At 37.9% G+C, this 25,527-nt stretch overlaps 1 protein-coding gene across 1 annotated transcript in view; it reads right to left on the bottom strand.

The window, feature by feature from the left end:
* The window catches only part of nol4lb (nucleolar protein 4-like b), a 305,822-nt gene that overhangs the window by 229,549 nt on the left and 50,746 nt on the right, over window positions 1-25,527 (bottom strand). The window contains exons 3-4 of the mRNA XM_080204815.1: window positions 17,580-17,691; window positions 17,367-17,476 (exon numbers count right to left, since the gene is read on the bottom strand). Of these exons, the coding sequence (XP_080060941.1) occupies window positions 17,367-17,476; window positions 17,580-17,691 (222 nt within the window). The remainder of the gene's footprint in view (window positions 1-17,366; window positions 17,477-17,579; window positions 17,692-25,527) is intronic.

The following is a 25,527-nucleotide window of genomic DNA, read 5'->3' as shown; positions in this document are numbered from 1 at the left end:
ATACATTTAAGTAATTTATTTTTGTTTTTGTGCGCATTAAAAATAAGATATATCTTTAAGTTTAAGCTTAATTTGTACTTCTGTATTTTGTGCCAAGAAAGTGTTAAAACCTCAGTTTTTGCTTTATGTAAAAAAAAAGTCTGTAGGGGTTGTAATGAGGTTTACAATGATAGAGCAAATATGGGATTTTAAAAAATAAAACTAGGCAGCTGCTTAACAACCCACTCAGAAAAGCAGAAACTGTTCATACAGTTGCAAGTAGGTTACCTAGGAAATTTCCCAGAAAACTGCTAGAAAAGGCAGGACAATGCAGAAGGACAGAGCACAAGGCCCAAATTAAAGAACAGAACATCCCAGAAACCAGGGAATTGGGCAGAGGAGTTCCATGAAGACTGTGAAGTCAAAGGGTCAAAGAATAGGACTCTGGAAAAAGGGTTCTGTTTAGTGAACTTAGAAATTAAAGCAAGATGCAGAAAAAGGGCTCTGAAGTAGAGACAGCTGCAGGAAGCAGATATAAAATTGGCTTGTGAGAAGCCAGATATCCGGTGATCAAAAGGTTGATGCCACCTTAATACATCCTGTGAAGCTGTTGGCATGAGAGATTATGTGGAAACATGACTGCAAGTGATGACCAGGGCATAGGAATACTGGACTGAAAGTTTGAAACCCTGGAAATGGATCCTTGGTGAAGCTGAGAAGTGGTCTGAAGGTGTGTTTTTTGAGAGTGGAGTTTGGAAACCCTCATGTTAAAGTCAGAGTTCCAGTATGACCAATTATTTCATAGTGTGACAAGCGTCTGGATGGAATTGATGAAAAATCTGCTGTTGATTGGGTGGCATCAGTCACGTTATTTCAGAATGTAAAGTGTCTGACCACATTTTACCTATTGGTTTACATGAACTGTGTACTTACTGAGAACATTAGAGTATAAAATAAATTGTTTAACTTGTTATTCTTACGAATTTGTCTATCTTGAAAAGTATAACTGGGTGAAAAGTAGTGTACTATGTCAAACTTTTCTTGTTTAAAGAATGTTTTATTTTATTACAAGTTCCGTGGTAGTCCTGTGAATCTGTTCATCGATGTATCTAAACAAAAAGATAAAATTTAGGATCTATTGAGCCAGATTGTTCTGTAATAACATCACCTGGGATCGTAATACATGTTTGAATCCCATCAATCAAATTCGGCCTCGCCACAGTATCAAAGCAGCTCTTATCCAAGTCACAAATGACTTCCACATTGTAATATAACAGCTAGTCATACAGTGATACTGTCACTCGGTTGAGAGTTGTGAACAAAGGTTGCGTAACAACATGGCAAATTGAATAGCGTATTCGTGTGAGTTATTTCCAGTCCAAAACATCACAAAGATGGCAAAATGCTGGGATTCAAACCCATACATGCAAAGCAAACAGTCTTAGATCAACTTCAAGAGTATGGCATCAAAACGAAACAAGATGAGTGTTACTTCATGGTGTCAAGTGTAATATACCTGGGTTAACAAATGGCTGTTGAAGATATCCATTCACCCTAGGACAAGGTTGAAGACATTTTGAAGGCAGAGACCAGACAGCAATACACAACAATTCCAATGAATGTCCTAAGTTCCTCCCTGACTTAGCTAATATATTTCCCCCATTATATCAACTGTCCAAAGATTAAATAACTTGGGAGTGATCTGTAGAGTGCCAGACGGCAATTGAAGAAGTGAATTAATTACTGAATAACAATGCTGTTTCGGCCCACAGTGATTCTAAGTAACAACTGGTTTTAGCACATGATACCTCACCCCAAGGGTTTGTATCCACTTCATGTTTGTTAACAAAGCCACAGCAATATTACTGAAATTGGGAAAGAGGCATTAGTCATCATATATGTTATAAAGTTACGCAAGTGCCTATATGGTAGGAAATTCACTTTGTTAACTGACACCCTAGCCCTGACAATGAACCTGCAGAATAAATCTAAATCTCCTACCACCTGCAATCCAGATCTAAGGTTATCCTTGTAACTGAACTACAGTATGCAGACGATGCTTGCATCTGTGCACATTCGGAGACAGAGCTCCAAGCCATCGCCAACACCTTGTATGAAAGCATAGGCCTTACACTAAACATCCATAAGACAGAGATGCTCTACCAAACTGCCCCCAGTTATCAAAATTCGCAGTAACCTTGCACAATGTGGACCATTTTCTATATTTTGTCCACCCTTTGACACTAGGCTCCCATCAATGACAAAGTTCAACACCACCTTCAGTGTGCCAACATAGCTTGGGTTGCCTGAGGAAGAGTGGTTTGAAGGCAAGCCCTCATAGCTGGCACCAAACTCGTGGTCTTCAGAGCAGTATTGATACCCGTCCTATATGTCTCAGAGACATGGACTATGCAGCAGGCATCTCAAAACCCCAAAATAGCTCTGCTTCTGCACAATCCTACAAATCCATTGGCAGGAGTATTGCACAATATCAGTGTTTTTGCCCAGCCCAACATCCCCAGCATTGAAGCATTGACCACACTTAATCAGCTCCGCTGGGCGGGCCACAACGTCCCGAATGCCTCACACAAGATTCCCAAGAAAAGCATTCGACTCGGATCTTCAATACAACTAGCAAGCGCCTGGAGGGTAGAGGAATTGCTTCAAAGACACTCTCAAAATCTTCTTGAAAAAGTGCGACATCTCCACTAATACCTGGGAATCCCTGGCGCAAGACTGCCCGAAGTGGAAGAAAAGTATCTGGGAAGAAAAGCACTTGGGAAGAAGCTGAACAGAGATTCATCACCGTGGAAGCAAGTCATCCTTGGCTCAGAGGGGAGTATTATCAAATAAATCGGTTGGACTAAAGCCTGGTGTTGTCAGACTTTTTACTGTGTTTACGCCAGTCCAACGCCGGCATTCCCACATCAGAGGGACGAGCCAGAGAAGCCTAAGCAATTTGGTTCAAAGAAATCTCTAGTGGCAGCACAGCTCTAAGTTGTTTACTTTTATGACCCATCAGTATGATATTCAATATCATAAGTCAGCAGATCATGCTATGTGGATGTTCTTTGAGATTTCTCATGAAAACATCAGGTTGCTTGCGAACTACTTTACATACAGAAATGTCAGTGTCTATCTGAGAAATTAGTGAAGAAACTCACAGGGATCTTATGCTCAATTATGTCATGAATGGCTGGCATGAACAGTAATGCAATGAGAAACAGGAATATTTCACATATAGAAATGAACTGAGTGTTGATTAAGTGTTTCATTTGGGTTTAAGATTCATTATTCCACCAAAAGTTTAGAGAGGGATTGTTAGAGGAACTACATCAAGACCACACAAATAGTCTATATGAAAACAGTAGCAAAAAGCCATAGGATATCAGAGATATTGAAGAATTTGTGAAAAGTTGTGTATTATTTTCTCTACATTCAATGGTCAAATACAAGAAAATCATGGGAACAAGTACATAGCAATTTTGTGGAAGTGGAAGAGAAAGAGTACCTTGTTTTGGTCAATAATCATAACAGCTGGATAAAGTTTGAATTTATACAAATGCCAAAACTATGAGGTTTTGAGAAGCTGTTTGCAATTTATGGGTTGCTAGAAATGTTAATGTCAGACAATGGCCCAAGAGTTTACCTCAGAGGAGTTTGAAATATTTTGGAGTAAAAATCGAGTCAATCACACTCTCATAACACCATTTCACCTTGCGTCCAATGCTGCTGCAAAAAGAAGTGTACAAATTGTGAAGAGATCTTTGCAATATATTTGCTATGTGCTAAGTTAGGCAGTGATTTCCATATTACCCTTTGACAGAAGTTCGATAATTTTATGTTTTCTTGTAGAATAACCCCACAGATTACAACTGGTTGCTCACCTTACAAGTTATTGGTCAAACAAGCTCCAATGACAAAAGTTTAGTTTGTTTAAGCCTGATGTCAATGGCAAATTAAGCAAAAGGCTAGACAAAGTGAAACTGAAACTTAGATGGTTCAATGCTATTAGGTCATTGTGAAAAACAGATGCATTGGTAAAGAGAAGTATGGGATTGGATTTGCTGTAAGGAGACTAGGTGCATTCATGTATCTAGTAAAGATTGGAGGAAGACCCCATTGATGTCATGTAGATAATTTGTTTAAAAGAGAAATTTAGACAAAAGGAGAGCATAACCCTCCTCTTTGTCCAAATTTCTCCTGCAGCCCAAAGTAAAAGTCAGAAAGAAAGTGGGAGTCACAAAGAAAATTAAAGTTTGCCAATATCTCAGAATGCACCAGTACAGCAAAGCAACCAACGTAGGTCTGTCCTAAGTTTTTTAGATTTTGTAGGCCTCTTGCACAAACTCAAACTTTGACTGTAGTAAGCTTTACTTCCTAGTAAGAGGTTCTAAACATCCAGCTGTTTAGTACCTCCGAGTTATTCATAATGTTTTCAATCACACAAGTGCTTTGTTGAAAGAGATGAAGATGTTACCAAAGCTTCCCATACTGGAACATTTTGTAGGAAATGTTCTTTCACCCAATCCAGATTTATGGCAACTTTCTTTAAGGACACAAAGCACATCTCCAATCCCCCCGTCCTCTCACCAACTTAAGGTACTAAGCACAAATTTTTCATCATATTAAACTAAAGCGGAGTTCTGTCTGAGTCATCTTTGCTTCTTGTCAACTCAGTTCATATAATCAGAACTCATATTCCCTTTTGAGTTTTTTCATCTCTCGCCTATCTATCTCTTTCCACTCAGTCAACCTTGGTTCTAGTTCTTTTTCAATTCTCTCCAGTTGCCGATGGAACGGTTCCTTTCTTCCTCAAGTTCCGGATGCCTACAATTAATTCTTAGCTTCTGATTTTACATTAATTCCCACATGGTGAGCTAGAGTTTATGAATCATCTTGTCATAATTGTTCTAAGTTTCTGAGAATCTGATCCTCTCCTTGTTACTCATGTTGTTTTCCCAAAGCAATAGAGCAAAAGCAAACATAAAATGACATTTATTTAAATGCAGGAAGTTCCAGTGAACCTGTTTCAGTCTCTGGGTTCATATCCCAGATTCAGGCTATCATGGGGAAAACCATAAACCAAAATGACCAAATTTACTGAATGACCCCCATATGCAGAAATTACCAACAAGATTCCACTTTTTGTACTTTTTACTTGAGCACAAATCAGAACCAATGCAAATTAAATGAATTAATAGGCAAATGATATTTCAATTAAAAAGGTAACTTTCACTTTTATTAGTTCATACAACAAAGATACATCTAATACCATTGCAAGCACCCTATCTCTCTCTGCACAACTGTAACACTACACAATTGCACAGTATTCATGCAGGGTGGGCTAGAAGTCCTATCCAACGACAGCTTTCACCTTTGAGTTTCACATCAGCAAGGCACATTTCCATAAACCTTCTCTCCCTCAGGCTGTAATGGTGTAACTTTCTAGAGTTCCTTTTCAACTGAGCAACCAATAATACTGTTGTTCACAGTTCGGCCGTTCTGGGAAAATAGCCAGCTGTTTAGTACCTTTGAGCTATTCATAATGCTTTCAAGTTTTAGAGCTTTAAAAAATCACTCTCGCAATACCTCCAGGAGCTCCTGTATCTTTTTCTGCCAAATAGAAAAACTAAACTCTTCCTGAGAGAGATTTGCTTCTTCTCCTTACAAGAATTCTGTGTTCCTCTTCCTGTTTTTGCATTCTCTTTGCGTAAAAATTTATGACTCTCAGACTCTCACTGCCATTTAATGCTCAATTGAGAATTGTTTGGCAGTGTACAGGACTTCCATCATCCTTGCAAGGAAGTCCCAGCTTTGGCCAGAAGCGGTACTGCTGAACTCTGGCTGGAACTAAATCCCAGGACTGTTCCCAAGGTTAAGTTCTGAGGGGAATAGTTGGGAATGCCTTGGAGCGATTGTAGCACTGAGGGTGGGAGGGGGAGGGGGGAGAGGGAGGGAAGAGCTGGATATTCTATATTCTGGGGGAGAGGGCACCCCAAATCTGAAAGGGCCTCTTGATTGAGGCAGCCTCTCCCTTTCTGGTCCATGATTGAGAAAAGCTGAAAAACTGATCGCCTGCCTGCTCATTTTGCCATGCAACCTAAAGATTGCACAGGCCATGCAATTGTCTAGGCAATGGGGCTGATAATCCCTTCAATTGGCTCCATAATTGTTGGTGGACACGACGCCTATTTGTGTCTGTGCCTGCCAACCAAAATATCGTATGGGATGCTTGATATCATCACATGCTATTTTACACTCTTCTGGAGTGGACATGCACCCACCCTGCATATATAAAACTCTGCATTTTGTGTGTGATCTTTAGCACCGAATCCCTTCAGCTTCCAGCTCCCCTCCTTTGTGTATGCGGTTGTCCTTTATGAATGCTTTCATATGTTAACTTCCTGTTAACTAACTGATTCCAAGTGGGACCAGTATATCCGATTATCTAAGAAAATAACAATTGATCCCTTTACACTTAATGCAAACTCTAAAAAGTACTTTTGAAACATTCATCAAAATTTAAGATTCCACAGAAATTTCCCTTATTGTACTGCTTCTGGGTGATCAAACATACATATAAATAAAAACAAGTAGTGCTGAAATACTTAGCAGGTCAGGCAGCATCGGTGAAGAAAAACACAGCTAACATTTCAGGTAGATTACTTTTCATCAGATTTGAAGTTAGAAAGAAATGTAAGAGATTTTATGCTAGTAGAAGGAGACAGGGACAGGAAGAACAAAAGTAATTGTGATAGGATGGAGGGGTAGGTAATGTTATAGTAAAGAAACAAAGGTTGTGACCAGATTAGGCACGAATGGCAATACATCAGCCAATGGAACACAACATGAAGCAAAAAAAACACATAGGACAAGATGGGGGCAGAGGTTATGATCTAAAGTTGTTGAACTCAATATTGAACCCAAAGGCTGTAATGTGCTCAGACTAAAGAGGAGGTGCTGCTCCTCAATCTTGTGTAGAGTTTTACTGGAACACTGCATGCCATTGTACATTTTGATAAGTAACCTTGATAAAAGTTGGGGGGGGGGGCGCGGAAACATGGGGGTTAGTTCAATTAACCTGACAGTTAGCTTGTGGAGCAGATTAATTCCAATAGCATGGTGTTTGACCCCTGTTCCAGCTGAGGTGGTCTGGGAACCTACCTCCTTGACGTACCAGTATTAAATCACACTACTTTGCTGTGGTTTAGTGAATAATTACCAAGGAACTGCCTTTGGCCAGCGAACCCAAGTAGAAGCTTAATGAGATTTTAAAAATTCTTGTGGCTATCAGTAGTTTTTTTTAAACTTGGGGCAGAGTGTAGTTTGTTGTAAGAGCTGATCATATTGTGTATCATTGTGTAAGTTATTTCTAGTCCATTACACCATACAAGTTTCTATGACAATACTAAACTTGCCCCATTGTGATTCTTGACCTTTCTTCAATCTTTGACATGATTTATAACAACATCCTCTTCCAACTCTTCTCCACCATCACTCGGCTGGGTGAATCTGCTCTCAAGTGGGTTTTTTTCTATCTATCTGATCAAAGCCATGGAATTGCTTACAATGGCTTCTCTGCTCACCCCCACACATATACCTCTGGAGTCCCCAAGGATTCTGCCCCTCCTATTTCTCATCAACATGCTGAGCTTGATTACATCATCTGGAAACAAATTGTCAGTTTCTACATGTATGCTAACAATACCCAACTCTACCTCACTGTCAAGGATTTGCCTAGCAGCAAAAGTAACTAGAATTTTAAAAGGCCTGAAAGATAGAAATCTGCCTGGCAACAGTAACTGCCAGCATTTCCAGGGGCAGGAAGCCTCTAAAAGGCATGAGAGCATCTAAGGATGAAGGGGTGTGAATTGCTTTAGGAGTAGAAACAGACTACTTAGATGACTGCTATAGAAATGTTAAGCTTCCCAAGCAGAAATAACTTAAATGATTGAGTGAGTTCAAGGCAATAGAAATGCTAAACTCCATAAAAGGAAAGAATTCCAGATAAGTAGACAGCTGACTCTTGAATTTGAAATAACAAAAGGAAAAACAGTATAACTGTTACCCCCACCCGCACTCTTCCCCCTCAGAAGCAGACAAGACAGCCCAAACCCCATAGCCAAAGGCCAGTCCAAAACTCAGAGCCAGAAGGCTTGGATCCATTTCACAGCCAAGGGGTCCTGTAACATTGTTTACTTCTTAGATTCTATAGTTTGCGTCTAAGTCTGCAGGAAAGCTTCGTAAAAGCAGTTTGAATATTTTTGCTGGACCAGGAAAAGATGTTTTCCCAGAATTGATCATTAGTCCTGTATTGTGTGGTAACTATGAGCTAGTTTGAGTTAGAACTATTTAATTTGGATGTTGTTTGGGAAAAGGGAGTCTTAGGGAGTTCAGGAATCATCAATATATTTTAGAACAAGGTGTTATTTCTATATAAACTATGTGTTTGTGTGTGTGTGGGTGTGTGGTTATTTATGTACTTAAGTGTCTTAAAAGTATTGTAGTCCTTTTATTTTTTTTTGCTAATAAAAATTCTTTAATAATATTTATATAATGATTGGTGGTGGTGTGCTGCCTTTTACCTCTGTGGACTATGTGTGTAATTCCAAGTTAGGATGGTGTATGTTTAGAGGAGAACTTGCAGGTAATGCCTCTTGGGTAGATGTATTCTTCCTTGGGTACAAAGAATAAAACCATACACAGTATTCTAGGTATGGTCTCACTAAAGTAGAATGACAGCAAGACTTCTTCATTCCTCTACTCCTACCCTCGCACGTAAAAGACCAACATACCATATGCCTTCCTAATTGCTTGCTGCACTTGTATGTCAACTTTTTATGCTTCTTGTACAAGGACACACAAATTCCTTAGAGAAGAAGAACACCAACTTTTAATAGTTCCTCACTTTTAATAAATAGTTTTCCTATTCCTCCTACTAAAGTGAATAAATCCCCTCATTATTTTCCATCTGGCATCTTCTTATCAGTCAAAGAAGCCATCTATATTTCTTTGAAGACTTTTTGTATCCTCCTCACAGCTTACTTTCCCAATTAGCTTTGTATGGTCAGCAAATTTAGATATATTACACTTGGTCCCTTTATCTAGGGCATTAATATAGACTGTAAATAGCTTAAGTCTCAGCACTGATCCTTGCAACAGAATGTTATCCTGAAAGTGGCACATTTATTCCTTTTCTCTTGCTTACTATCCTTTCTCTAATCCTATATTTTATATCCATGCTAACATATTGGGCAGAATTTTCCCGTCCGGCTGCCACGGGATTTATAGCGAGTCGGGACGGACCAAGAAAAGGTTTGTTAACTTCAGGCAGCAATTTCTGACAATCCTGGCCATTACCTTGAATCCCATGCATCCTTGTTTTGTGTGACAACTTATTGTGTGTTATGGTAAGCCATATACATTAAGATCAGAAGGTGAAATAGAATAGTCCAATTTGTACTTGTATCTCTTACTTGCTACTTTGTCCTGTTTGAAATTTGTAAGCTTTGAAGTTTAACAAAGACTTTTTTCTCACTGATAACTCATTGGTAAATACTAAAGCAGAGCATAATGAATTGTTAGATTTGGCAATTTCAATTTTATGCAAATTAATGCAAACATTAATTTAAACATTTGAATAATAGTGACACTGTCAGCACTCTATTCTTATGAACTAAAATGAACATCAGCTTTCTACACATACGTTGTTAAATGTGACAGTCTGATTTTCCCTGCAGCTTCATAAGCTGTGTTACGTTAATACCTCATTGATGGCCATGGCGTTAAGACACTTGAAGGGCATAAAATTGCAGTACCTAACCACTAAATACATCAGAAGAAGGTTAAAGCTGGTGCATTCAGATGTATATGAATTTTAATGGCTTGTTAAGTCTTAATTACTGCCAAACAACATCTATGGTTCTGAATCTTTAATTTTACAACTTTGGAGTCTCATTCCTTCAGAATTTAATTATTGGAAATTTTATTTTTTTACTGCTTTCTGTCCTTCATTTCTCTCACTTTTAATTCTATCCTTTTTGTTCTTTATTTTGCTTTATCAACATGGTTAAATAAATAATCTAAGTTATATTTCCTGATTTAGACTCCACAGGCCGGATTTTGAGATTCCAAAAATGGCATAAAATGACAGTCATATAATGCGGGCAGAGGTCTCTCTTTCATTTCCCCCATGTTGCTGGTGTGGAGCAGGAAACCTTCTTACTCATGTCAAAAGGCCCAAGGCCGGATCTTGCAGGACTTTCACTGGAGTGAACAGGCTTTGGTGGCCAATTGTAACCCTGCTGACTGAGAAGAGATGAGAATGGCCACATAGTTGGGACAGAAGATCAGAAACTTAGGTTAGAGGATTTTTAAATCACGAATAATGACATTGGAGGCAAGTTAACATTCAGGGAGGTCAGTAACAAAGGGGATAGAGGAAGGGGGATGACTCCATAGAAGGGCCAAATCTTAGAAAGGCATTGATTTTGACGGGTCCTTCTTCACAGCCTGGGAGACTCATAGCTGCATTTTAACTGTCAGCAACTGAGGCTCAGACTGATTGTCTGCACTTGGAAGGAACCATTGGACCTACTGAAAATGTAGTGGCCAATGTGGGCCCACTCCGTGACTTCCAACCTTGGTTCCTGCCTTGGATCTGCTGATTAAGATGATAGACCCACTGCTGCCTGCATAAAGTGGGGCCTTCCACTGGGAAAATAATATTTTCCAGCAGCCTAGAAACAGGGTTGGAATCATGACACAGATCATTTCTACCTCCTGATTCTCACTTCCAATGGCAAAATCCAGCCCTGCATCTAATCAGTCTGATTAGCTGAAAAGATACTGCTTACATAGACTCCAGATACCTTGTAGAGGTCACTAAACTGAAAATAATCTCGAAATACCATGGGTTACTGCTCAAAAGCCCACAAGTAGCATGTGCACAGCTATAAGTTTAATGAGTAACTGGTGCTTTTCCTTTAATCATTGACAGTAAAATGGGAGCCTATATCTTAGAACTTCTTCCCCCTAACTTTATATTACAAGGCTCCACCTTATGTTCCTGTCTGACCTATAAAGTCAGCAAATTTTAATACCCTTATTCTACTACGACAATTTGTTGCTTAAAATTGTAGTTGCATTCTGACAAATGTAACTTTAAGTGAAGTGTAAGACAAGTGAATTAGATTTTCCCATTACAATCAATGAAAAAAACCATAGTTACATTCATTAGGACTTTCCTCATCAGAAAAAAAACACGGAAACATTAAACCCTGTAAATTGAAATACTGTACATTCCTAAATTCTTACATTCATAAATGAAATATATATTTTCATTTATTATATATTAAAGCAAAAAAAAGCAATACAGCGTGGCTAAATGTGAAGTAGTACACATAAGAGTGAAAAACAAAAGAACAGTATTATTTAAATGGTCATTGGTTAACCCCACGAGGTCCATGGGGAATAATGGATTGGATTCCCCAAGGCTCTCATTGAGTAAGAGTTCCCCTGGTAACAGGCAGTGGCCTGCCCAGCTGGAACTCATGACTTAAGCCTTTTATAAGACAGGCCCAAGACTGGGCCTGCTGAACTGTAGTTCCAGGAAGGGAGTAGTATGTATACACCACAGTAGTGGTTTTATTAAGCATTCTGTAAATAAAATATGTTCCTTCCAGTCGGATTACCTGAATCATTATCTTGACGATGAGGAACAAGGAAAGTTATGGACAGCCTTGCCTTTGAAGGCCTTTGAAGCGGGAAGGTGGAGCTGATCCACTTCAGATCAGCCATGATCTTGTTGATGGCGGGGCAGGCTCGAAGGGCTAGGTGGCCTACTCCTGCTCTTATTTCTTGTGTTCTTATGTTCTTATGACAGTGACAGGGAGATATTGAAAATGCTGCTGTGATGATGAAGAACAAGGAAAGTTATGGACAGCATTGCCTTTGAATGAACCCAGTAAGACAGTGACAAGGAGATATTGAAAATGCTGCTGTTTGGGAAACTGGAAGCTTACAATCCACATGTTTAAGATTGGTCCCCAGACACCAAAAGGAAGAGATATTTCTTCTGGGCAAATGAGGTAGACAGGGACAACTGACAAAAAGTAATCCTCTTGACCACTTGTGGGGCCCCAACTTTCAACATTATAAAGAGTTTAACCTACCCAGCAGCCCCAGTTCAAAATCCTCCAATGAATTTGTAGAGATTGTATCGAACCACTACAACTCTGTCTTTGTTCCATTGCAATGCTATATGTATAACACAGCAAATAGACTCCCTGGGGAACTTGTCACTGAATTCTTGATAAAATTGCAAAAATTGGCAGAACACTGAGTATGGGTCATCACTCCTGGAAATACTAACGGATCATTTTGATGTGCAATTAATAATATTGTAACCCAAAGGAAGCTACAGACTGAAGAACTCTGGACCTCAAGAAAGCCATAGAACTGGCCCTTTTCTGTGAAAACGTGGAAAAAAGGGCCCAGGAATTTCAGGGGTCCATTGACGGTACCAGCCCCAGCCTTGAACAACTTCATCACGCAGAACCCAGTATCCATAGATAAGACTCACGTTTCCCATTTGGAGTCAAGAAAGGGCAATTGAAGATGGAGGTTGCGAGATTGCAGAATTAGATGGGAAGAGTGAGAATATCCATGCTGCAGGTAGTGATAGGGTCTGCCCCAGACAAGGCTATCCGAAACAGGCAAAACTGCCCAGGCCAAAGGGCAAAGCCACCTCAGGACAGGGCTTTGCAAATAAGTCAACCTGAAAATGAGAAATTGATGCAGCTAAATTGCATTGCGCACCCAAAATGGCTCCAATTGAGATTAAACTTCAGGAAAATAGCTACCTCCAGACATGGAGGTAGACACAGGAGTCACTGTACTATTATTGGCGAACAACTTGCTATAAGCTTGCAGGACACCAAGTCTAGATTGGCCACATACACTTACATATTGTTGGGGCCAGTGTAAACTCAATTATGTTTAGGCAACAGACAGTCTGAATCTCCTTATTAGTGGTGCAAGGACTAGGGCCCTGTCTTCTGGGAAGAGACTGGCTACAGAAAATCCACTTGGATTAGAAACATCTTTAAAATGGGCGCTGGCAATTTATAAAAAAATCACTGGAAAGTGCTAGGGTACTAGATCAGAAATTCAAAGATATATTATGAAGGTAGACTAACCCCAACAATTCTGAATTTTGGCATTAGTATCAGATGTCAGTAGTGTCAGTAGTTTTGATGTTTCATTCAATGCATGATTGTATTGACACACTGGGAACCTTTTATCCAAAAAAACTTCATTTAACAACATAGTTTAACTGCAATAACTGAATTAGCTTACCCTTTAACAAATAAACACTACTTAAACACGACAAGATACAAGTCTTAACTGCTAACCTATTGCTGAGTTCCACTTCAAGCAATATTCCTCTTATAGACTTAAAGCCCTTCTTTAAAATTAGTTAGCAAGACATAGGCGTACTTGCTTGTCTTAGATTAACAGTTTTGGAGCTTTCGGAACAACTCTGGACAGAGACAGCGAGATACCTGTTTACTTCAGGCAGCCCACCTGCAGCTGCTTGTATTTTAAACTGAAACTGAAAACAGTATTTACTTCCTGCAAGCTTAGTTCCTCCCATAAAGCACATGGCTCTGTCCCATCAATCAACCTAATCAAAACTTTCCACTGAAACTCGCAAGGGAAACCCAAGTAAACACAAATACATTCACTCTGTTTAAAACAAACACTCCAGGTGTAAAATGAATACTTGTGTTCCCAGCGAACAATTTAAAGGTTTTGCTTGACAACTCAGCACCCTGCAAAACAGATCTTAATTCTAAACATACCCCGTTTGAGAAACATGATATAAATATACTTCTTAAAGGCACGGTATCATTACATAAGTACCGGAAGTGTTTTAAGAAAGCCTCAGGAAAATTAGAGACACTAAGCCCAAGATCTATGTGGACCCAGCGACCCGACCTCACTACTCCAAGGCATGACTGGTTCCCTATGCCCTACATGCCAAATTTTAGAGGCCTTATTGAAACATCTAGAGGAACTTTGCATTATTCACTCCGTACAATTTTCTTAATTGGCTGTGCCAGTAGTCCCAGTTTTCAAATCTGACAATTTGGTCCGTCTCTGTCGGAATTATAAATTGACGGTCAGTACAGCCTCCCACTTAGACAGATACCCTATCTACACAGAGAAGACTTATATGTGAAACTGGCTTGGTGGGGCTCACATATTTTCCAAATTAGACATGAGCTATGCCTACCTCCTACTAGAGTTTGTGGCATCTTCCAGGAAATATGCCCATCATAAATACTTGCAAAGGACTGTATGAGTATACTCGCTTGCCCTTTGGGGTACCTTCAGCTTGCTCCATTTTTCAAAGGAAGATAAGAACATAAGAAATAGGAGCAGGAGTAGGCCGTCTAGCCCTTCAAGCCTGCCCCGCCATTCAATAAGATCATGGCTGATCTGTCGTGGCTCAGTTCCACATTCCCACCCTCTCCCCATAACCCTTAATCCCCTCTCTTATCAAAAACCCATCAACCCGCGTCTTAAAAATATTTAGCGAGGTAGCCTCCACCACTTCAACGGGCAGAGAATTCCAGAGATTCACCACCCTTTGAGTGAAGAAGTTCCTCCTCAACTCCATTCTAAACCACCCCCCCTTTATCTTGAGGCTGTGCCCCCTAGTCCTACTATCCTTTCTAAGCGGGAAGAGTCTCTCCACCTCTATCCTATCCATCCCATTCATCATCTTATACATCTCAATGAGATCTCCCCTCATTCTTCTAAACTCTTAACGAGTACAAGCCTAAAGATGCAGAACATCCTTCAAGAGGTGCCCAAAATGGCAGTCTATCTGAATTACATCTTAATCTCAGAAGCTACTGCAAAAGAACATTTGGAGAGTTTAAAGGATACCTTTATGACTTTTTCCTGATGCTAACGCCTGACTAAAAAGGGAAAAATATGTTTACTGGATTAACAAGATAACATACCTTGGGTACAAAGTTGACAAGGATGGATAATAACCTGTTGAAAAGAAGGTTAAGGCCATAAAAGGGACTCTTGATGCCAAAGAACACAACGGAGTTGAAGTCTTTCCTAGGTCTCATAAATTACTATGGAAAATTCATTCCAAACTTGGAACCCTGCTGGCCTCCCTCCATGTACTGTTAAAAAAAATCAGAAATGCCACAAGAGAAAACCTTTGCAAACATCAATCAACAATTGCTGTCAACAAATATCCAGCCCATTATGATCCACTGAGATCATTCATTGTAACCTGCGATGCCTCTCCCTATGAGATAGGAGTGGCATTATGTAGTGTTGGAATGACGGGACAGAACATCCAATTGCATACGCATCACGAATCCTAGCGGATGCAGAGAGTAAGTATGCCCAAATCAAAAAAGAAAGTTTGGCCATGGTGCTTGTGGTGAAAAAGTTCCACCAGTATATCTATGGTCAGCATTTCCCCACAGTGACCAACCACAAACCTCTGCTGGGCCTCTCCAAGGAGGACTGGATAATTCCTCCCATCGCATCAGCCAGATCCAATACTGGGCACTGCTATTAAGCGCCTATGAAAACACCCTAGAATATCATCCAGGGAGACATATAGCCAATGTGGATGCCTTGAGTCACCTGCTGCTACCCACCAGCCTACCTTCAACTCCAAAGGTGAATGAAATTGTCTTGACTCTGAACTTCATGGACACTTAGCCAGAATCCACCAAGCAAATCCAGGCCCTACTTTGGTGAAACTACGTCAGATTGTCCTAAGTGATGAACCAGAAGGGTTTGAAGGATTTGACACCTTATCTCCCTAAATATCAGGAGGTGAGTCTAGAAAATGGCAGCATCTTGTGCGGTGCCTGATGGTTGTCCTGTATCCATACCAGTGACGAATACTTCAAGAATTGCAAAATAGCCATGCAGGAATTTCTCGCAAGGAGCTATGTTTGGTGGCTTGGCTTAAATAGTGATATCAAGTGAGAAAGTCAGGCAGGGAAGCAGGTAGTAGGGGAAAGTCAGCGAGAGAGAATGTCTCACGCACGCTCTGTTGGCCCCAGTGCAATGTGATACTAAAGCAGAAGTTCCAACACTAAGTGCATATACTGGCCCTAATATAGTCAATGCTAAAGCAAAAATAATGCAACTCAACACAAGGGCTTCTTGTCTTGAAAAGTGTCTTGATATTCTCTGAATTCTCTTTCTGCTGTTTTAGAAAGAACATTTATCCGAGTTTTTTTTTGTTTAAAAATTTACCTTTATCTCCATGAAAATAACAGAAGGAGCAATTGTATTATGTTGCTAAGGTCTTAAGAGTTCACTAACCAGTGGTAAAAGATTGGCTGAAAACTGCCAAATTGGTCATCGGAATAAACATTATTGCAGAATTATTTAATATCTTGCAAATACTGGTTAGGTGACTTCAAGGGATAGCATTGCGATGGGGGCAGTACTTTACAACATTTAAAAATACTTTTAAAGTAGAAATTTATGAAAATAATCACAAAATAATTGTAAACATTTCTATGAACAGTTGAAATATATTGCTATAAAAATCAATTCATTAATTACAATTTTTTAACACCAGAGGGCAAGCTTGGCTCAAACAACTACCTGATCATAAATAACTCATCTCAAACCAAACCGTGAAAAGGCAAAAATGTCATTCAGCTGCAATATCAATTGTATGGAATAAATCTACAGATGTATTTAATTTTTACTATTTCCTGCCTCTTCAATGTCATAATTTATTTTCTCCTGGCTCATCTATATCTTCCTTTACCTTAGCAACCTATTCCCAGACCTTAGAGGATAGTACTTTTATTGTTAGTTAGAGAGCACAGAGGAAACAACTGAGCCAAAACAGGCATGCTTTATCACTTTATGACAATATTGGTGCACATTTTGTCACCCTAATGTAAATAGGCTTTCCAGTTTTGTTGTATGTTTTTAATACAACTGTCAATTCACCAGGTGGATCGTAATTGTATGCCTTTTTTATGCTTTAAAAAAAATCATTAGAGCAATCAACATCAAGTTAAATCAGTAAAGGTACACTTATTAAGTATGTTATTTACTCAGCAAAGCAAACTGAGCTACTTGGGCATAAGCTTCCTTACAAATTTATTCAGACACAAGTTAGGTTTTAATTAGCCTGATGATACTATAGAGAATTCCTAGTAAGAATATTTCATATTTATCTTGTAATTTGTGTTTTATTGGTGCTAAAATAAGCAAGTGTAAAATGTTTCATTAAGTGGAAGCTTTATCAACTAAACAAGGAAAATCGTAAATATATATTATGAAATGTCATAATTATTTGTCAGACTTACCAGTTCTTGATGTGCACTCATAAACTGGAGTTTCATCTGCTTCAGATATGTGGCAGTAATGGGCATATTATAATCTATCATGCCAGCCAATGAGGAAGGTCTTTCGTTTTCTGTAAAATAAACTATATTATGATTTATTGTTTCCATGCATCAGGAATGAAATTAATTGTTCCTGCAGAAATATACCAGGTTCAATAAATTTTCAGCATTTACCTTTTGAGTCCACACCATTCGGGTTTATGTGCATTCGCTTTTGACATTCGGTGCAGCTCATTAGAAACCTTGTCACTGCTTCTCTTGGGAGAAATGCATATGTCTCAGCAATCTGGTTTTGAGAAATGGAGAATATTTCAGTTAGGATGAAATCACTATTTGATTTACGAAGGCAATCTGTAATTGAAGACATAAAATTGTGCTGGACAGAAAAGAAATCTTCTTTCACGCTTATTAAACACCTGTCACTTCATGACTTGATCTGTATAATCATTAAGTGTTAGCATTTGTAGATTAGAATAAAATTGTTGCTGCAATATAAAGATTTCATTGGTTGCCACAGAAACGCAGTACATTCTTAGAATGATCTAAACAGTTGGTTAGCATACTATATGATTTGTAGTTAAGGTTCAGATAGTGGAAATACATATAAACAAATATATCCAAGTTACTCTTATACATGATATTACAAATTTTACTTTATTCATAATCAGTGGCAACTTAGTTTTTAAAAATAGCTTTATTAATGGTTAATTGCAATATTTACAAGAATATTTGTTTAAGAATTGAAGCAGTGTACTGAGAAAAATCAACACAATACAAAGCACAATTACATTTCAACCTCACAAAATTTTATAAATGAAAGCCATGTTTCATCAAAAGCACTTAGAAGTAACTTTATTGGCTCTTTCCCATGTGCAGACTATAGCATTTTTATTTTATATTTCTTCATTAGATTTTCAAACAACTATCCATGTAATAGTTACATATCCTTGTTGTGTTCCAGGCATAACTTTCCTACATGCCATATCATTGATGTAAAAATATTTATAACATCATTTTTTGGAATTACTGCTCTAATTTCTCTTTCCTACATCCTGCTTATAATCACTCTCTCCGCTTCCACAGGCCACATTTCCCCAATATCAGTAACAGTCACCCTCCTGAGCAAAGGTCACACTTGATTCTCCACTTACACCAAGGGACAAGATCATGGTCACTTAGTGCCAAACAACTTTTAACATGTATCTTTGGAGCAAGTACAATTTTAAATTGTCTTAATCACATTATTTACTTTCTACAGATAGACTACAAATTGATCCATGTTGTTTGCTGGTTACCCTAACCATAAACATCATAAGTGTATCATTCTGATTCAGTGTGTCCTGAGAAAAAATGTTAACATTGTAGGTGATGAAGAATCATAAAATCTTGAAAATAAACTAAACCAGTACAGGCAAAAAAAATGTTCAGCTTCTATTTCAATTTTTAGAAGATGACAGATCATCATCAACAATATGCATTTATTTAATTTAGCAAATGTCCCTAGGCACATCACAGGAACATTGTAAAGTAAAATACGCCACAGAGCCATGGCAATTGGGCCTGGTTGCAGAGGCAAGTCTAAGGAGCATCTTAAAGGAAGAAGGAAAGTAAAGATCAGAGAGGTTTAGTGAGAGAATTCCAGAGCATTGAACATTGGCAGCTAAAGGCACAGCCATTGATGGGGGAGCAATTAAAATGAGGGATGCTTCGGAGGCTAGAATTGCACAACTGTCTGAAGGGGTCATGGAACTGGAAAAGATTACAGAGATGGGGAGAAACAAGGCCATGAAGCGATTTGAAAATAGATGAAAATTTTAAAATAGAGGCGAGATGATGATGTCTGGTGCAAGCTTTGAGTGATTTTAAGTTTACAAAGAGTAGAATGTGGGAACATCCCCAAGAGTGCATTGGATTAGTTAAATCTAGAAATAACAAAGGCAGAGATATACAGCAGAAGGGCTGAGGATGGGTGGAGTCAATTATGTTATGCAAGTGGAGGTATGTCGACTTAATGATGATGTAGATATTTGGTTGGACGTCACCTTTGCGTCAAATATAAGATTGCAAAGGACCTGACTCAATCACAGACAATTGTCAGGAAGAGGGCTGGAGTTGATAGCTAGAGAACAGAGTCTGAAATGGGAAATGAAGATAATGTCTGCAATCCTCCCAATGTTCAATTGGAAGACATTTCTGTTCATCTAATTCTAAATGTCAAACAAATAATCTGCCAATTCATAGGCAATGGCAGAATCGAGAGAGGTGATGGGGGAAGCAGGGATAGGTGTCATAGTTTACATGTGACAACTGGTGCTGTGTTTTTGGATAATGTCACCAATGGGCAGCATGTAAATGTGAAATATGAGAGGGTCAATGATAGATCTTTTGTATTACCAGAGGTAATGATGCAGTAGTGGGAAGAAAAAACATTTCAGGTGATGTCTAACTATAATTGATAGGAACAGAACCAGGTGAACGACAGTGGAGAGGCACTGGAGGAGGACAGTCTGGTCAAGTATTTTAAAAGCTATAGCCAGGTCGAGAAGGACAAGGACATTTTGGAGGGCAGGCTGATTTCTATTGTGCTGATGTACAGTATTGCTGCATAGCTTGAACTGTAGTTTCGTGATGTTTTTCTACTTTTTTCCCCTGAATGTTGGTCAATTATTCTAAATACAATGCAATCAGAGTTGTAATAGCAATGTTCCAATTTACTGCGGCTTTCTCAACATCAGCTAGATTATTTGATACTGTACTAGTAAATAAATTATGATGAAACAGAGTTCATCAAAAATAAATTTTGGTAAGTATTTTGACATGACAAATTTCCTATTCTAACTGTATGTAGGAAAAATAAATCTGCAATGGATGAATGATGATACAAACCAAAGAGTGTAAAACAATATTCTATACACCTTATGCTCTGCATAATCAGGCTCATTTAACTCTATTAGCACAATAACATATGTAAAATAAAATGTTTAACTAGAGTATTTAGAATGAAAAATAGCTATACATATAAAAAAAATCTATAGTTCAGCTCCTGTTTGCCCTCAGGAATAAAAGATTAAGATTTCAGTGTTTAGAAAGCTGTTTATTTGGAGAGTTGTCTGACAAAATCAGGCTTAGCATCAATCACAAACTTTACATGTTAAAAATGATGAAGCATCATCAAAAATGTTTCTTTAGCACTCTGGTAACCAAATAAATACTATGCCTGTAGAGACAAAAATCCTAACTATTAAATGCCTACAGCAAACAGATTAATTGAAAAAGTAGATATTAATGGTTAGACTGTTCAGATATTAACTGAATATTACAAATGTATTTCAATATCTATGATTGTGATGAAATGGGATGCTTCTGAGTGCATTTACATGTGTATTGTAATGAGACACATTTGCAAAAGTGGCATTTCGCCCACAATTGAAATAATCTGACATAGTGTTTGCTCCCAATGACTACATGCCATTGTACACAAGCCATACACATATTGATAAGGTTCAAAACTTGTGGATTTTTTTTTAAAAACTTACATGTAAAACAAGTTATCATCTGTTGAATTCAGAACCAAATGATTAAAAATGAGTGATAAATACTGTTTCTTTAATCAATTGAATTGATTAGATGTAATTTGTTTCAACTATGCAGGTATTCTATATAAGATCCAATGGTGTCAACTTTAATATCACTTTTGTGTTAGTCTAAAGGCTTAAGGTTGAAGAAAAATTGTCATTTTTAGAGACAAGGAAAAGTACTACAGAAAGTCAAACTGTTGACAACATTTTAATTGTTTATTTATCTGGGAAAAAAACTGAAAGTTAAATATCTTCTCCTCTCCGTTTAGCAGGAAACTAAATAATTGTAAATTGATGTGTAAAGCCTGAAATTTGTTTCTTTCCTTTTACAAATAATCTCAAGAGCAGTAAAGGATGGGCCACAACATCCACATCCCATTAAAGAATGGAAAAATTACATCACAGAATAATAAACTTTGCTTTCTTACAAATTAAACTCTCTCATCAATTATTCTAAACAATAAAACATACTTTTAACTTATTTACAAATGAATATGTTGGAGATTGTCTATACATCAGCAGGGGAAGCTTCTAATATTGAAGTTATTCTGTTAATTATGAAATGAAATAACTAGATTTCATACTCAGGTTTTCAAGTTATTCCCAGAATCTTCAACAGAGCCTAAAAGGAAAAGTAAAATTAAAACATTTTCATTTACAGTTTAGTGATGTCTTAAAACTCCTTCTTTACAATGTTTTCAAAAGCATCACTAAATTCACAGGCTCTCCATTATACAAGATGAAAGGCTATATTTTATTCTTTCAATAAAAGGGTTAAGACTGATATAAATAAAGATAAAATAGCATGTTTCATGATTGTCAATCAACATGGTGATGAGCAATCTTCCTGCAGAATATTTGTGAAACCTGAAACAATCAAAATGCAAGTGATAATTCTCCTTTCACCCTTCACAAGCTGCTGTCAAGTTACTTAACTGGTACAAATTATGAAGATGCTATTAATTCAGCTGTGGCACAAAAGTAGTACAACATTTGAGAAAAAGAATTCCATTTCCTGATGTGGCAGAGTAACTTAAATGAGCAACACAAAATGTGTGTCAAAATATTCTGGAACTCATGAACTTGACTCTACCACTGTAAGGAAGTCTGGAAGAAATTTTTCAAGTGCCAATCTTGCAATAACCATATTTGTTTTGATAGACTAAACCTGCAAACCATACAAACACCACAACAGATAATGCATCCTCCCAGAAGCAACCGTGAATTTCTAAGCAAACAAATTTTACATCAGTGAGTCTATGCTTAATAGTTTGTGTAATGGTAATGTATATACAAATGAAAAAAGTTACAAATGTACTTTATATTGTCCTTCTTTCTTCATAAATCACAGAGAACTATGTGGTTACCAGCATGAATTTGAAGAGCACTAATTTTGTCCCCTTGAAGCAAGTGTTGTTACAGATGTAGACACTTCATGACAAATATATAGTGATTTGCAAGAATACAGAGAAGCATAGGGTATTCGTGGAGGATCTGTCGAATTGGGGAACACAAGAGATAAACTGATGTTAGAAAAATGTGCCTATTTTGCTACCAGCTCCTCCTGGGCTGTTGCAGGATACAAATTTTCATGGAGGTCTTTTCCAATAGTGGATTTAAATCATGAGCATGAATGTGAAGAGACATATAATTATTTTTTCCAATATAGTAAAACAAATTATTGTTCTGTTCCCAAGCTCTGTGGTCAGCTGTGAGATTTGGGTATATTTCATGCAAATATGCAACCTTTAAGTTTCAGAACTGATTTAACTGTTGGAGTAGTAAGGTTGGTGGAAGAAAAAGGAGCAATTCCGCACTATTTCTAGTGTTCCCTGATAGCTTTCCAGTTTATAGTCCAAACTCCACCCATCTGATTTCTTCTTCGTAATTCTGCTTCAGCTAGTATGGTCAAAGTCAACTTTAGCATTAAATGAGAAGAATGAGGAATTAAGTGATTTTATGCTTCAATAAGATCATCTCTCATTCTTCTAATCTCCAAAGGATATAGGCCCAACCTGTTCAACCTTTCTTCATTGGATAATCCATTCATCCCAGGAATGACTCAAGTGGACCTTTTCTAGACTGCTTCTAACACAAGTATATCAGTTTTCAAATCAGGAGACAAAAATTGTCACAGTATTCCAGATGTGATCTCACCAAGGCCTTGTACAGTTGCAGGAAAACTTCCCTATTTTTCTGTTCCATTCCCCTTGCAATAAATGCTATAATTCCATTTGCCTTCTGAATTGCTTGCTGTACCTGCATACTAAATGTTTGTGACTCATGTAACAGGACATCCAGATCCCTCTGTACCACTGAGTTCTGCAATTCCTCTCCTTTTAAATTGTATATTGCTTTTCCATTCTTCCTGCCAAAGTGGACAAGTTCACATTTTCCCACATTATATTCTATCTGCCAAGTTTTTTCCCATTCGCATAACCTGTCTATATCCCTTTGCAAACTCTCCACTTCCTAATGACAACTTGCTTTCCTACCGTTCTTGATGTTATTGGTAAATTTAGCTACCATACAATCGGTTCTTTCATCCAAATCATTGATACAGATTGTTGATAGTTAAGGCCCTAGCAGCCATCCCTCGGCACTCCACTAGTTAGCTTTTCAGCCTGAAAAAGACCCATTTATCCCTACTATTTGCTTCCTTTTAGCTAATCAATCCTTTCTCCATGCCAAAAGGTTACGCCTACACATATGCTCTTATCTTGTGCAATAACCTTTGATGTGGCAATCAAATGTCCTTTGGAATTCCAAGTATACCACATTTACCAATTCCCTTTTATTCATCTAGCTTGTTCCTTCCTCAAAGCACTCTAGTAATTAAGCATAATTTCCTTTTACAAAAATATGTTGACTCTGCCTGTTCACATAATTTTCTAAGCATCCAGCTACAAACCTCTTTAATAAGGGATTCCAGCAATTTCTCTGTATGTTACACTAATTGGTGATTTCTGTCCCCTTCCTTTCGTGCAGAAATGTTACACTGGCTATTTTCCATTCCACTGGACCCCTTTCAGAATCTAAGGAAGATTACACCCATTGCATCTACCATATCTGTAAACACCTCTTTTAAGCTGCTAAGATGCATGTCATCTTGTCCTGGTGACTGTCAGCCTTTAGGTCTAAGTTTTCCCAGTTATGGTGATTGTTTCAAGTTCCTCCCTCCCATTTGCTGACTGCTTTTCAAGTATTTTTGGAAAGTTTTCTAAATCCTCTGCAATGAAGACAAACACAAAATACATGTTCAACACCTCTGCTATTACCTTATTTTCCATTATCAATTCCCTAGCGTCATCCTCAAGAGGACCAAATCTAGTTTTAGTTACAGTTCTTTTATTTAAATTATAGAAACTCTTCATATCTGTTTTTATTTTACTTGCTATCTTTCTCTGATACTCAGCTTTCTCCCTCTTTTATTATTTCTGTAACCATTCTTTGCTGGGTCTTGAAATTTGACCAACCTTCTGACCAACCATTAATCTTTGTAGATTTGCACAGTGTCTTTTTCAATTTGATGCAACCCTTAACTTATTTATTCAACCATGCATGATGCTCAAAGAATTTTTTTTTTCTTACTGGGATAAATGTTCGCTGAGAATGATTAAATTTCTCCTTAACAGTCTGCACTGCATTTCCACCATCCTTCCTTTTAAACTTGCCAGTTCATTTTAGCCAGCTCTGAAGTCACACTCTGTAATTATCATTATTTAGGTCTAAAACATTAATTTTTGATATATACATCAGCCCCTCAAACTGAACATGATGTTCTACCATGTTGAGATCGCTGCACCTAATAGCTCCTTTACCAGGAGATTATTGATTAATGTTGCCTTATTGCTCCTTACTAGGTTCAGACTAGGCTGCTCCCTCATTGGCTCTAGAACATACTGTTCTAAGAAATTGTCTCACATATACTCATAGAATCATGGAATCCCTAGTGCAGAAGGAGACCATCACATGTGTTCCCTAAGTAAAATTAAAAATTCCCCTGCCATCATTTTTAAGAAGAGTAGGAGAGTTTTCTCTGGCATTTTGGTCAATATTTTATTCTTAATCAAAATGACAGAAACAGATCATTTGATCATTATACACATTGGTGTTTTTGTTGTGCAAACTGGCAGTGAAGTATTTCATTAGCTGTAAGATATTTTGTGGCATCCTGTGGTCATGAAAGGATCTATATAAATGTAAATATTTATTTCTTTGATGCATGACTAGTGGTTGTGCAGCTATATGTTAACTGAAATGTTTGCATTGTGGGATCAGTGAAATTTAGACACAATTGATGATGCATTCCCTGGTTGATTTGATGGATCAGTGTTCAGCACGTCTAGGCTGATGTATCATGTGTGACATTAGCCAAGTCTTGATTTGCATAACCAATTGCAAACACTGCATGTGAAATCAGTAATGGAGGATGGATGGGGTCATTGGTATGGCATCATGCTCAGTTTATACTGAAAATAGTAATTTAGAGCCACACTATCTGATGAAAATCAAAATGAGTGCTCAGTATGAATAGCCTGCAT

The sequence above is a fragment of the Carcharhinus amblyrhynchos genome, chromosome 16, assembly GCF_965287045.1.
Source record: "Carcharhinus amblyrhynchos chromosome 16, sCarAmb.v2.hapA, whole genome shotgun sequence".
NCBI lineage: Eukaryota > Metazoa > Chordata > Chondrichthyes > Carcharhiniformes > Carcharhinidae > Carcharhinus > Carcharhinus amblyrhynchos.
Note: the sequence above shows the minus strand (reverse complement) of the source record. Positions and strands in the feature narration are given on the sequence as shown.